A 14,969-nucleotide genomic window follows, 5' to 3' on the forward strand; every position below is an offset into this window, starting at 1 on the left:
TTTTTGATTTATTGTAGAGATGAGGTTTCACCAAGTTGCCCAGGCGGGTCTTGAACCCTCAGGCTCAGGCAGTCCACTCACCTTGGCCTCCCAAAGCGCTGGGATTGCAGGCTGAGCCACTGAGCCTGGCCTTCTAAAAACTATTTAAATAACCATTATTACTTTTTTTTTTTTTTTTTGAGTTGGAGTCTCACTCAGTCGCCCAGACTGGAGTGCAGTGGCCGCTCCCAGCCACCGCAGCCTCGACCTGCTGGGCTCCTCCGGCGATCCTTCCGCCTCAGCCTTCCAAGGAGCCGGAATTATAGGCATGTGCTACCACACACAGCTGATTTTTTGATTTATTGTAGAGTTGAGGTCTCGCTGCCCAGGCAGGTCTCGAACCCGCGGGCTCAGGCAATCCACTCACCTCAGCCTCCCTAAGGCACGGGTTTATAGGCTGAGCCACTGAGCCCGGCTTCCTCCTATTTCTTTTGTTCTGCATCCTCCATCTTTTTGCATCCTGCTGCTGGTGTCCAGTGTCACCATCATAGTAACAAACTGTTTCTAATTTGAGATCCATTGCCAAAGAATACATTTTCTAAGATGTACAATACCATGATAAAGGTGAGAAAATAATGCCATGATATATGGCCGTCTGACAGAAAACCATTAAGGATCATTCTTGTTGCAGCACATTACAGAGGATTTAGCATTGTCAGTATACATGCTCACACAGCAAGGCAAATGCTGCCTCATAGGTGGGACCTCCACCTTCCAGGAAACATGCATCTCATTCTGTGAGAACCTTCATTGTAGAGTCAGGAAATGGGGTCAAAGGTCTGGCACTTGGTTCCCATATCCTGGGTTCCAAAACTTTCTTTCCCCCTTTGTGTTTTCTTTCTTTCTTTTTTCTTTTCTTTTTTTCAGTTGGAGTCTCACTCTCTTGCCCAGGCTGGAGTGCAGTGGCATGCTCACGGCCACCGCAGCCTCGACCTGCTGGGCTCAGGCTATCTTTCTGCCTCAGCCTTCCAAGTAGCTGGAACTACAGGTGTGCACTGCCACACCTGGCTGTTTTTTATTTATTGTAGAGACAAGGTCTCGCCAAGTTGCCCAGGCTGGTCTTGAACCACTGGGCTCAGGCATCCTCTCGCCTCGGCCTTCCAAAGTGCTGGGATTACAGGCTTGAGCCACTGTGCCCAGCCCCTTTGTGTTTTCTATAGCCCTCTACCTCTGACATTTTGGGGAAGTTTACATATAACATAAGTAACTTACATCAACAAAAATAGGAACAAAATAAAATGTCCTAGAGTTTATAGCCATGCCTTTTCCTAGTTCCTTTTATCTTTTTAGTTTCTTTTTCTATATTATTTTTCCTTTTGAGACTTAAATGCAAGGTAGTCTTGTGAACCTTTCAGCAAATATTAGTACAGATAAACATGTATTCTTGAAATGTTTTCAGAGTAACTGTTATGTGTAAGACGTTGTGTTAGACCCTGGAGATATAATGATGAGTAAAATTAGACAAATACTGGCTTCTTGGAGCTTCTAGTCTGAGGTGAAAATTGAGAAATTAATTAAATAATCAGAAATAACTATGCATTTACAACTGATAGCATTGGACCATCCTCTTTATGGAAATAGTTTCTTCACTTGTAGTCCAAAACACCACACTCTTGGTTTTCCTACCTCACTGGCCACCCCTTTATTTCCTTCATTGAGTCCTTTTCTTCCTTTCATTTTACTATAGAAGTACTCCAGCCTTTAGCCCTTGGAACTTTTTGCTCTCTTTTCTCCTTCAATGATACCAGCTGATCCCATGGCTTTAAATAATACCTCTTTTAAAAAAAGGCTTGGGGCAACCCTTTCAGGTCCCCTCCCACTGTGGGAGATTTTCTGTCCTCTCAATAAATCCTGCTTTCAAACAAACAAACAAAAAAAGATTTAAGGGGTAGAAGTGCAGTTTTGTAAATAATATTTCTTGATATCTATATGCTGATTATGCCCAAATTTGTATCTGTTTCCTATTCCTCCCTAAACTCTTATAATTTCAGTAACACAGTCCCCAGACTCACTGCTTTTCATCTTGTTGTATTTACCCAGTAGCTCTGGACAGAAATCTAAGTTAATCTTTATTCTTTCCTTACTCTCACAGCTTTCTTCTATTTCATCAGCAAGTTCTGTTTGTTCTACGTCCAAATTATGTCCAAATACTACCACTTCTTATCACCTTTACTGTTACCATGTTGGTTCAGCTGACAGCCTCTTAACTGGTCATCTGTTCCAAACACCCATCTCTATCCCTGCTTATGGCATCTGTTGTCCATTCAATAGCCAGAGCAAGCTTTTGAAACCCTAAAATAGACCTGCACAAAATCCTCTAATGAAGAAGTGCTTATTTCAGGTCTGGGGCAGGAAATGTACAAGATGAATCTGGCAGGATAGGATACTAACAGTAACAGAAATGATGACAAGAGAATGAAACCATAATCATAAAATTGAAAATAGTGCCCCCTGACAGACACAGTAAAGGGCTTTGTGAGATCCTTCTTAAGATCATATCAAGATTTAGAAATTTAAACATAAGATATGAAATTATATAGAATATAAATCAAACTAATAGGGCAAATTTCTTTTGAAAATTTGTATATGGAAATGCACACACACACATATACACATATTTGGAGAATATTGAAACTCACAAAAAAAATTGGAAGAAAACACCATAAATTTCTATATGACCCCTACCTAGACACACCAGCTATTAACACTGGTCACTTTTTTTGAGTTGGAGTCTCACTCTGTCGCCCAGACTGGAGTGCAGTGGCCGCTCCCAGCCACCGCAGCCTCGACCTGCTGGGCTCCGGTGATCCTTCCGCCTCAGCCTTCTGAGTAGCCGGAATTACAGGCATGCACCACCACGCCCGGCTGATTTTTTTATTTATTTTAGAGATGAGGTCTCACTGCCCAGGCGGGTCTCGAACCCATGGGCTCAGGCAATCCACTCACCTCAGCCTCCCAAAGGCGCGGGATTACAGGCTGAGCCACCGAGCCCAGCTTGGTCACTTTTTTAGGTTGACCCATACACAAATTTTCTTGTCTTTTTTTGACAAATAAGTAATCAAATAGATGATTCAGCTGAATACACACACCCGCATACAACACATATCTTTTTACCAAACCACCTGAAAGTAGTTTATAGGTGTGATGGTTCATTATGTGTCTCCCCAAAGCAAAAAAAACCCCTACACAACTGAGGCAAATCAACATTAATTCAGCTGGGTATGGTGGCTCATACCTGTAATCCCAGAACTTTGGTGAAGGGACTGCCTGAGCCCAGAAGTTTGACACCAGCCTGGGCAACAAGGTAAAACCTCATCTCTACAATAAATCAAAAAATTAGTCAGGTGCAGTGGCGCATCCCTGTAATCCCAGCTACTTGGGAGGTTGAGGCGAAAGGATCACTTGAGCCAGAAGGTTGAGGCTGCAGTAGCTGTGATCATACGACTGCTTTCCAGCCTGGGTGACAGAGTAAGACTCAGACTCAAAAAAAAAAAAAAAAAATCCTTCAATATTGTCATTCACATACAGATTTTATTCAGATTTTTCTGTTTGAGCCATCTGTTTTTAAAGAAAATCACATTACAAAACCATTTTATGAGTCAGGGGTGCTTTCTCTAATAGAAGAAAGTGACTATGGTTACTGTTGGCTTACTCTAGTTTTTTTCTTTGTGTCTTAGCTTCTTACATCCGTGTTTGACAATAGCATCAAGACCTTTGGAGTAATTGAGAGTGACCCTTTTGACTGGGAGAAGACTGGAACTGATGGCTCCCTAACAACCACCACTACTTCTACCACTCCTCAGTTGCACACTCGCTTGACCCCTGCTGCAATTGGGTATGTCCCAAACAGATCATTTAGCGATGTCTTTCTGGATGCATTGTATTTTCAGAAATTTATTTTATTTCATCCAAATTATTTTAGATGACTAAATGCTAAGACATAGAGGGGAACGCCTATGGATGTCCTTGAATTTACATTGCTCTTATGTATGCTTCTGGAATTACTTGTTTTAGAAAATATTAATAGATTATACTGTGAAATGAGAGCTGAAAGCTTATGTGACTTGTTGATGTCAAACTTACAGTGGGTTTTCTTCAAAATAAGAGATAGCATTAGTTGTATTTCCAAAGAATATATGAGACACTGAAAAGAATGTGCCTCAATTACATCTAAGTGCCAAAGTTTAGTGGGAATAAAACATGTAGCATGTTCCTCTTAAGAAAGTGACTTAATTTTCTTAGAATATCAGGAATAGGTTATGATATGTTTGTGTTCTCAGTTTGTTGTTTGTAATGTTTTGTTTTGTTTTTCCTACATATGTTAAGTATAGTTACTTTTGGTTTTTGTTTGGTAATTTTTTACTGACCTCCCCCAGCCACCCCCCCCCCCTTTTTTTCTACCTGTTCTGGTTGTTTTAAACTTTCTGATTTTAAAAAAAGTGAATAGCTGGGAGGGTGAGGCAGGAGGATATCTTGAGTTCAGAAATTTGAAGCTCTAGTGAGCTATGATCCTGCCTCTGTACTTCAGCCTAGGTGATAGAGTAAAAAAAAAAAAAGCAAATATAGAAAAATTATCATACAGTTTAAATGAATTAGGACATTTTGCCACTAATCCATTGCTTTGATTTTTAAAAAAAAATTACTACATCAGTGAAGTCTTTCTATGATTTTGTTTAAAAGAGATGTGTGTGTTCTCACTATGTTGTCCAAGCTGGAGTGCAGTAGCTATTCACAGGTGCACTACAGTCTTGAATTCCTGAGTTCAAGTGATCCTCCTGCCTCAGCCTCCTGCGTAGCTGGGACTACAGGTGTGTGCCACTGCACCCAGCTCTGATGTTTAATAAGGGATCACTAAGATTTGCTGAATCAAAAAAATTTGTATGGACTCACATAACTGAAAATAATATCACTGATTATCTTCCTTAGGGGTTCCTAAATGTAAAATTGTGACTAGTTGCATTTGGATCACCACAGATATATATTTTTAATATCTATTCCTAGGACCCTCCCCAGAAGTCTATATGTATCAAGTATCTCTCATGCTTATCAGAATTTGGGACCTACTGTCCTAGTCCAGCCACTGTATTCCACACATGAGGAAATAATCCAAACTCTGAAGTGAATCATCCAATTTTTGTTAAATATTAGTGGCAGAACTGGATCCAATCCATAAATTTTGATTTCTGTTTTGGTGGTTTTGCCCTCCTTTGATTGTGGTTAGAAATAGATAAGTCTCAAACTTGTAAAAATCCAGGTATAGGACTTCAGGGTACTTGAAGACAATGAAGACAGTTTAAGTTCCTGTCTTCCATTGTCTCCTCCAAAATAACACAGAGTAACAAAAAAGAAAAACTAAAACTGCACACACATGCAAAAAATATCCTCAGCATAATTTGAACACAGAGGATGCCCAAACTTCAAAATAACTGTAAGTACAAAGGGGGGAGGAGAGCCATGCTCCTCCCTCACTAATCCCTGGCAGGAGACTTTATGAAGACAAACTAAGAAAAACTGTGGGGAAGAGGATAATTAACAATAATAATTAACAATAATTAACAATAGGACTTAAGGTTGATCTAAAACCAGTGCCAGAAAGACTAAACCCATCCTAAAAATGAACATACTAAACAGTGCACATATAGATCAGATTATGAACTTTAGGAAAGTAAAAAATATGCATGATTTAAAAAGAAGAAGGGAGCCGGGCTCGGTGGCTCAGCCTGTAATCCCGCACCTTTGGGAGGCTGAGGTGAGTGGATTGCCTGAGCCCGTGGGTTCGAGACCCGCCTGGGCAGCGAGACCTCATCTCTACAATAAATTTTTTAAAAAATCAGCCGGGCGTGGTAGCGAATGCCTGTAATTCCGGCTACTTGGAAGGCTGAGGCGGAAGGATCACCGGAGCCCAGCAGGTGAGGCTGCAGTGGCTGGGAGCGGCCACTGCACTCCAGTCTGGGTGACCGAGTGAGACTCCAACTCAAAAAAAAATAAAAGATAAAAAGAAGAAGGGAGAAGTATCCTTTGCCAGTTGAGTGGTAAAAAAAAAAAGATGTGTCAGCTTGGGTCCAGTAGAGAGAAAGAGTCATTTGAATAGGAAAAAATTAATATAAATAAAAGTCATCTGAATAGGAAAAAATTAATATAAAGAATTATTTAAAATGTGTATCCTACAGAATTTTCTAGTGTTTCCACAGAAATTGTCTCTTGTTTCTTTTTCATCATGAATCCACCTCTATATTTTTCTCATGTGCAAACAAGCGTGTTCTCTTATCTGTAATATTAACACAGAAATTTGGGTAGTCTTATTTCTCATGCTCAGTACCACCTTATTATATTTTTTGTCTTCTCAAACTAAATAAATCATTATTAAGAACGACAACAACAAAATTTTATTGGCTAGGTGTAGTGGTACATGCCAGTGATCCCAGCACTTTAAGTGGGATTACTGCTTGAGCCCAGGAGTTTGAGACCAACCTGGGCAACATAATAAGACCTTGCGTCTGAAAAAAATTTAAAAAATTAACTGTACATGGTGGCACACACCTGTAGTCCCAGCTACCTAGGGGGCTGAGGATTGCTTAAGCCCAGGAGTTGGAATCTGCAGTGAGCTGTGGTTGTGCCACAGTACTCCAGCCTAGGTAACAAAGTGAGACTCCGACTCAGAAAAAAATTTTTTTCTAATTGATACACAATACTTATACATTTATATATATATATAATTTTTTTTGAGTCAGAGTCTCACTCTGTCACCTGGGCTAGAGTGTAGTGGTGCGCTCATGGCCACTGCAGCCTTGACCTGCTGGGCTCAGGTGATCCACCCACCTCCGCCTACCAAGTAACTGGACCTACAAGCGGGCACCACCACGCTCACCTAATTTTTCTTAAATTATTGTAGAGATGAGGTCTTCCCAAGTTGTGCAGGCTGGTCTCAAACTCCTGGGCTCAGGCAGTCCTCAGCCTCCCAAAGTGTTGGGATTACAGGCGTGAGCTACCACACCTGGCCAATTATACCTATTTATTGGGTACATGTGATATTTTAATACATGCATAGAGTGTGTAATATTAAATCAGGGTAATTAGGATATCCATCATCTCAAACATTTATCATTTATTTGTGTTGGAAACATTTCACATCTTCTAGCTATTTTGAAATATACAGTAAATTGTTGTTTACTATAGTCAATAATAGGAAATTGGAATAACATAGTATTGACTAATAAGAAGTAAGGATACATGTAAAGAATACAATAATAACAAATATAAGGTGTTGAGATTAAGCATTCAAGGAAGAGCTGTCTTACCCCTGCCCAAGGTTTGGACCTTGTTGGGAGAGGCAGAAGTGAAATGAGAATTGATTGAACTTAGGAAAGAAATGGAAGGAAAAGATCAAATTATCTCAGAATTGGAAAGTATGTTACAAAGTACACGAAAGAGAAGAGACTCAAATGAAAATGTAACTAGAGTCATTTAACAAAAGCAAGGAAAAACCCTGAGAAAATGAAAATGAGATAATTTTAAAGGGTTAGAGAGAAAATAGTGCAAATGGGAGGCAGACAGAGGAGGAATAACATTTGTGTTGCTAGATTCCCTGAAGAAGAAAAGCAAAATAATAACAATTAAAATGGAGAGACTGAATACCAAAAGCTTAAATAAGAAAACAGAGAACTAAGAACATTTAGAATAAAAAGGCAAACCTTCTGAAATTTAAAAATAGTTTATAAATTAAAGTACAAAGAATACCCATCTTATAGATTTTACAAATAGCAAATATAGAAAAATACTGTATATATAATTATAAAATACTATGACAAAGCTTTCTCCCTATGTTCTCTTCCAGGAGTTTTATGGTTTCTGGTCTTACATTTGTGTCTTTTTTACATTTTGATTTGATTTTTGTGTATGGTGTAAGATAAGGATCCAATTTCATTCTTTTGTATATGGAAATCTAGTTTTTCCAGCATTATTTATTAAGACCACCATTTATTGGACCCCATTGTGCCCCTTGTACCCGTGCCAAAAATTAGTTGATCATGTAAGATATCTGCACACCCATGTTCATTGCAACATAATTTACAGTAGCCAAGATATAGATGCAACTTAAATACTCATTGACAAACAAATGAATAAAGAAAATGTGGTGTACGTATATATAATGGGAATTTTTTTTTTTTTTTTTTTTGAGTTGGAGTCTCACTCTGTTGCCCAGACTGGAGTGCAGTGGCCGCTCCTGGCCACCGCAGCCTCGACCTGCTGGGCTCCGGCGATCCTTCCGTCTCAGCCTTCCAAGTAACTGGAATTACAGGCATGTGCTACCATGCCCGGCTGATTTTTTGATTTATTGTAGAGATGAGGTCTTGCTGCCCAGGTGGGTCTCGAACCTGCGGGCTCAGGCAATTCACTCACCTCAGCCTCCCAAAGGCGTGGGATTACAGGCTGAGCCACCGAGCCCAGCTTATAATGGGAATATTATTCAGCCTTAAAAAAAGGAGGCGATCCTGCTACTTGCCACAACTTTGATGGGCCTGAAGGACATTATGCTCAGTGAAATAAGCTAGACACAAAATAAAAAATATTACATGATTTTATTTTTATGTAGAATTTTTTTTAAAGAGCTCAAATATGCAGAGATAAAGAATGAAACCATGGTTACCTTAGGGGATTCAGGAAGTGGGGAACGAGAGGAAATAGGGAGACACAGGTCAAAGGGTACAAAATAGCAGAAATGTAGGACAAATAAAGCTAGAGATCTAATTTACAACATGAGGACTAAAGTTAATAAAATTGTATTGGCCAGGCTTGGTGGCTCAGCCTGTAATCCCAGCACTTTGGGAGACTGAGGCAAGTGGATTACCTGAACCCACAGGTTCAAGACCAGCCCAGGCAACTTGGCAAGACCTCGTCTTATAATAAATCAAAAATCAGCTGGGCATGGTAGCGCACACCTGTAGTTCCAACTACTTGGAAGGCTGAGGTGGAACAATTGCTGGAGCAATTGCTGGGGTGACCGTGAGTGTGCCACTGCACTCCAGCCTGGGCGACAGAGTGAGATCCAACTTAAAAAAATAAAAATAAATAAAAATAAAAGTGTATTGTATTAGGAATTTTTGTTAAATAAGTAGATTTTAGCCATTCTTGTCACAAAACAAGTAGCTGTGTGAGTTGATAGCTATGTTAGTCTGTTTCACTATAGTAACCATTTTACTACGTATATGTGTCCCATAACATTACATTGTAAACCTCAAATATACACAAATAAAATACCACCACAGAATTAAGAACAAACATATCAGTCATAGCAATAAATATGCATCTACTTAACTCACCTATTAAAAGAAAAAGATTAGCCGGGCTCGGTGGCTCAGCCTGTAATCCCCGCACCTTGGGAGGCTGAGGTGAGTGGATTGCTTGAGCCTGAGGGTTCAAGACCCACCTGGGCAACTTGGCAAGACCTCAGCTCTACAATAAATCAAAAATTAGCCGGGTGTGGTAGCACGCGCCTATAGTTCCAGCTACTTGGAAGGCTGAGGCGGAAGGATCGCCGGAGCCCAGCAGGTCGAGGCTGTGGTGGCCGGGAGCGGCCACTGCACTCCAGTCTGGGCAACAGAGTGAGACTCCAACTCAAAAAAAAAAACCCCAAAAAACAAAAAGAAAAGAAAAAGATTTTCAGTCTGATTAATATAGCTTTATTCTTATACTGTGTGCAAGAGACCCACCTAAAAGTATTTCAGAAAGGAATGACAAAGATATTTCAGAAAATGATATCAGCCAAAACATTAAAAATAACAGAGATGAGGGCTGCACAGTAACTCATGCCTATAATCCCAGCACTTTGGGAGGCCAAGGTGGGAGAATCACTTAAGCCTAGGGGTTGGAGACTGTCTGAGCAGCATAATGAGACCTTGTCTCTACAAAAAATACAGAAATTAGCCGGGCATGGTGGCATGCACCTGTAGTCCCAGCTACTCGGGAGGCTGAGGTGGAAGGATTACATGAGCCCAGAAAGTTGAGGCTGTGATGAGCCAGGATCATACCACTTCAGCTGGAGCAACAGAGTGAGACCCTGTCCGGAAAAAAAAAAAAGTCACAGAGATGGCAGGGCTCTTTTAAATGCTAAGTGCCACAGTTCACAAATAGGATATAAAATTTATATGGGGCAACACCCTCGGGTCCCCTCCCTCTGTGGGAGCTTTTCTGTCTTCTCAATAAATCCTGCTTTAAAAACTAAATTAAATTAAATTAATTTATATTTAGTCACCAGAATCATGACACTTACCTTTAGGAAGCAACAATTATAGAATATTCAAGAAGATGTAAATAGAAACACACTAGTAATCAGAGATTTTAATGTACCACTCCAAATTCACAACAGATTAAGTCAACAGAGAATAAGATATAAGATAGATGACTTAAACAACATGATCAGTAAGGTAGATCTTATTCATATTTTTTTAATCCTATACCCTGATGATAGAGATTATATCTTCTGTTCAAGTGCTCCTGAAACAATCACAAAAATTAATCAGATATTAGGTCACAAAGAAACATGTAAGTAGTTCCATAAAGTAAAGATGTTACACTATTTCATCACATACAATAAAACTAGAAATTATGAACAAAAATAAAATATCAAAGGCTCTTTTACCTGGAAATTTAAAAATCTCCTATTAAAATACAGTCATGGCTAGGTACGGTGGCTCACACCTATAATCCTAGCACTTTGGGAGGTGAACTGAGAAGATTGATTAAGCCCAGGAATTTGAGACCAGCTGAGGCAACACAGTGAAACCTAGTCTCTACAAAAATAAATAATAATAAAAAGGAAAATAAAATACAGTCATGCGCTGCATAACAACATTTCGATCAATGACAGACTACACATATGACGGTGGTCTCCTAAGCTTAGAATACCATATTTTTACTGTACCTTTTCTATATTTATACATACAAATACTTGCCCTTGTGTTACAATTGTGTACAGTATTCAGTACAGTAACATGCTGTGCAGGTTTGTATCCTAGAAGCAATAGGCTATACTTTATAACCTAGGTGTGTAATAGGTTATATCATCTAAGTTTGCATAGATATACTCTGGTCATCCAGACAACAGTGAAATTGCCTAATAAGAGATTTCTCAGAATGCATCCTCATTGTTAAGTGAAGCATGACTGTACTCTTAGGTGAAAAGGTAGAGTTATAAGCAAATAATTATCATAATGTAAACACTATAAATCAGGATCTATGGAATACATTTAAAGCAAAGATACGAGGAAAACTGATGGCAGTAAACAAGGAGGTACATAATGCCAACGTGTCTTATTACTGATGATTTTAATGTTGATAATTTGATTAAGATGGCTAGTTCTTTCCACTGTAAAGTTACTATTTTTCTCTTTGTAAGTAATGAGAATCTTGTGGGAGAATACTTTGCAACTATGTCAATAACATGCTTCTCATCATACTTTTGCCTACTAATTTTAACATCCATCAGTGAATCTTGCCCACAAGCCTACCACGTACTATCTAAGAAAAGATGTGTCAACTTCTGAATTTTCTCTGTTTGCAAATGATTATGCTAGAATATCTGAAAAACCCTGGAGAATCAATATTAAAGTAAAAAATCAATCATGTATACCCCACAACTCTATATTTCTTGGTGGAGAGAGAATGAAAGTTCAGAAGGTAAAATGTTTTAAGTCAGGAGTCAGCAAACCTTGTTCATAAGGAGCCAGAGAAGTATTTGTGGGCTGTGCTGTCTCTGTCACTACTGCCGTTGATGTTACAGTGCTAAAGCTGCCATAGACAATATGTAAACAAATGAGAGTGACTGTTCCAGTTAGTCTATAAGAAAATAAATAAATAAATAGGTGGGCAAGCCAGATTTGGCTCACAGGCCCTACTTTGCCTTAAACTGTGGGGAGAGGAATATGAAAATGATGTTCATTCTTACTACTTTCCTTGATCTCTCTCCAGTTCTTCTACACATACTTTTTTCCATAATCTGCTTTTGATATGCCTTGCTTGCAAGCACAGACCATGTGTTAATATCTTCACATATAATTTCTCAGTCACTAATATTCCTGAATTGATATAATTTTCTTGGGATAGAATTGTTTCTTTCCATATCTCAAACTCCAGATTTGGATCAGAGTTTAGGAAAAGGAATAAAAGAGTAATTATAGAAGGTCTAAGAAGTGGAGGAATAAATGTAGAGGGGAGGGGAGGAATGGCAGAACCTGAGTCATATGCAAGAGAGCCTGTGTGGAGAGGATGGGTGAGTTGCAAGCATAAAATATAAGAGGATTGAATGAAAATAGAAGAATTGTCATAAGTGAAGGTGTGGTTGTTTCCTGAAGAGTGAAAGAAGGAAATGCCAAGGAACTGGGGTGGTTAGAAAGAAGCAGAATAGTGGAAAGACATAAGAGGGGAAGGATTTGGAAGAACACTGAATGATTTAAATGGGGGGGGGAAAGGTGGGGATAGTAGACTAAGTTTCCAGAGTTCAAATATTCATCCATTTAACTCTCCCTTTCCTCAAAAATACAGGAAATTGTTTCAATAAACATTTAGTTTACCATATTTATATCCATTAGGTTTCTTGCATCAATAAATAAACTGTCAGTTTATGATCTTTAATTACCTCTATAATCTGTTCATTTGAGTTACTTTTTTCTTATGGAAATAAATTATACTTTTTATTATCAGAAGTAAAAAAGTTATAGTGCTTCAACTTTAAGAAAACTTAATTGATACCTAGTTAACCTCGTGCAGCATGAATGGATTTTTTTTCTTTTCTTAGAAATACTCAAATACACTTGCATTGCATACTTTAGAAAACAGACTAAAGGATACTTGCATTTAACAAGTTCTCTGAGGAACAAAATTGTACAGTATCCATGTTATTCATGTTACATGAAATATTGAGTTATATTTCAGTTTAACCTATCTCTTAGAAGAAAAACAGCACAATTAAAATAATTGATTCTCTAATCTTTAGTTCTATCTCCACAAATAAAACCTATCACTTTTCACACTAAAAACAACATAATATACAATCAAAAGAAACTAATCTGAGATTATTTATCCCTTTTGCCAAAAGATAACAGATTAAGTGGGGGAGTCAAACATAAAAAGAACAGGCATTGTTTATTTATTTATCATATAGCTCTGGGTCAGGTGATAATAAATAATAATGTGCAATCCATCAGTGTATACAATTCCATATCACATTTTCTCATACTTTATTTAAAAAATAGGTTTAATGTTTAAGGGGAAGATTACTGTGACACTGCTACTGAAAGACAATTTTGCTGTCATCATAGCTCAAGAAGTATTTACAGGAACCAACCATTTAAAAAACAGGTTTCTGTCCATTTCACAAAATGTGAGATTAGGCAATCCTAAATACACGTGAGAGTTTAGGGTATACCACCCTGAACACGCCCGATCTTGTCTAAATACACATGAGAAAAATAATTAAAACTTTTTTGTTCTCACTCATATTGCTCCCCAGCCAGAGTTCAGATTAAATAACTTTTGCAAAGCACTTCTATTTTAGCAACTTAATGTAAATAAGTTAGCAACCTTCATTTTTAAATAATTATAATATCACTTTTGAGACTGCAAGTTAAATTTTCATGTAAACAAATGAGTTAAATAACAAATTTTTGTATCTTGATAATTATGTGCCGTAATCAGTGAGTATAACCTGATGCTCTCTATTTTCAATTCAAGACAATTAGTCTACTGCAGTCATTTCCACATCCGAGTCACTTGATTCATTTTTTAGTTTCGATACCCCTAAATCTTTGTCTACGGTTGTAACTGTTTTTGTCTTGTACTTCTTGGGAAATGCATCATTAGCACAGAGTTTTCTCATTTTAATGTTAGCAATTTGTTGAGATCAAAATCCCATTCTCTAAACATTTTCAGATTACTCGCATTTATAGCGTCTGGAATCTCAAGGACATATCCTTCATACTGCTGTTGCTGGTGCTCTAGCATCTGCTTCATGACTGTCTCCGGGGAACAGTGCCACCTTTCCTGCCTATCTTTGATGCTGTTATGTAATTCAGTCTGCTCCAGCTCACTGTTGAATTGATTTAAATACCTTTCAATTAATTCACAAGCACCTTTGAATAGCCCACTTTCTGGGGATCAAGATGATTGTGAAACCACTGCAGTTTTGTACCAATAATGTTGAGAAGCAAGGCCTTTTCAGTCTTTTAACCTTTCCTTTTTATCTTGTTTGTGAGTCTTGTAATTTGAGCAGCTGCTTTTCTACTATATGGATGGGTGCCTTTTTTTTTCCCTTCCCACACTTTTTCCCTTTGGTGCTTTAGGTGAGTGGGTGTAAGGTGGAAGGAGGGGCCCAGCATGGTGATGGTCTCACGGCCTCGGAGGCCTTCTGCACTCTCCACCCAGACAGTTTCATCAAGCTAGTGGTGTTGGCTCACATGGGTGCTTCTGCCCACTCCTACCAGCACATGTGAGGAAACCAGTGTGGACCCAGCCAGAACAGACTGAACTATTTTAGGCCAAACTGCTTTTTTAATATGCTCCTCATGTCAGAGACTACTAGGCTGTACGGTTTTTTTTCTGGGAGCCACAGTGAGTGCTTTCTAGATTATATTGGAAAACCTGCTAATAACCTAATAATAAAGAGGTTTACCTTCTAGCGTTGACCCATTTAGGCTGAGGTGGTAGTGAAGGCCATCAGTCATCAAGTCAGGTGGAACAAGTCCCTGAAAAGTCATTGGTCTTCTCACAGCATATGACATGCTTTTAACACCTGTGCCAGGGTATAACTGTTTCTCTTAGAGTGGTTCACCAAAAGGATACCTATGTTGCTATCCACAATAATATATTTCAGTATAATCTACTGAAGATTGGTTTTTCTGCTTGTAGACATTCCATATCACTTCTAAGAAGAGTTT

At 38.6% G+C, this 14,969-nt stretch overlaps 1 protein-coding gene and 1 pseudogene across 1 annotated transcript in view; one reads left to right on the forward strand and one right to left on the reverse strand.

Annotated features, from left to right (window-relative positions):
- TTBK2 (tau tubulin kinase 2) overlaps nt 1-14,969 on the forward strand; it is a 187,299-nt gene that overhangs the window by 143,667 nt on the left and 28,663 nt on the right. Inside the window, exon 10 of the mRNA XM_008069951.2 lies at nt 3,717-3,874. Coding sequence (XP_008068142.1) covers nt 3,717-3,874 — 158 coding nt within the window. The remainder of the gene's footprint in view (nt 1-3,716; nt 3,875-14,969) is intronic.
- On the reverse strand, nt 13,772-14,394 carry LOC103272460 (annotated as a pseudogene).

The sequence above is a fragment of the Carlito syrichta genome, unplaced genomic scaffold (assembly GCF_000164805.1).
Source record: "Carlito syrichta isolate Samal-C Ts95f unplaced genomic scaffold, Tarsius_syrichta-2.0.1 Scaffold312570, whole genome shotgun sequence".
Taxonomy (NCBI): Eukaryota; Metazoa; Chordata; class Mammalia; order Primates; family Tarsiidae; genus Carlito; species Carlito syrichta.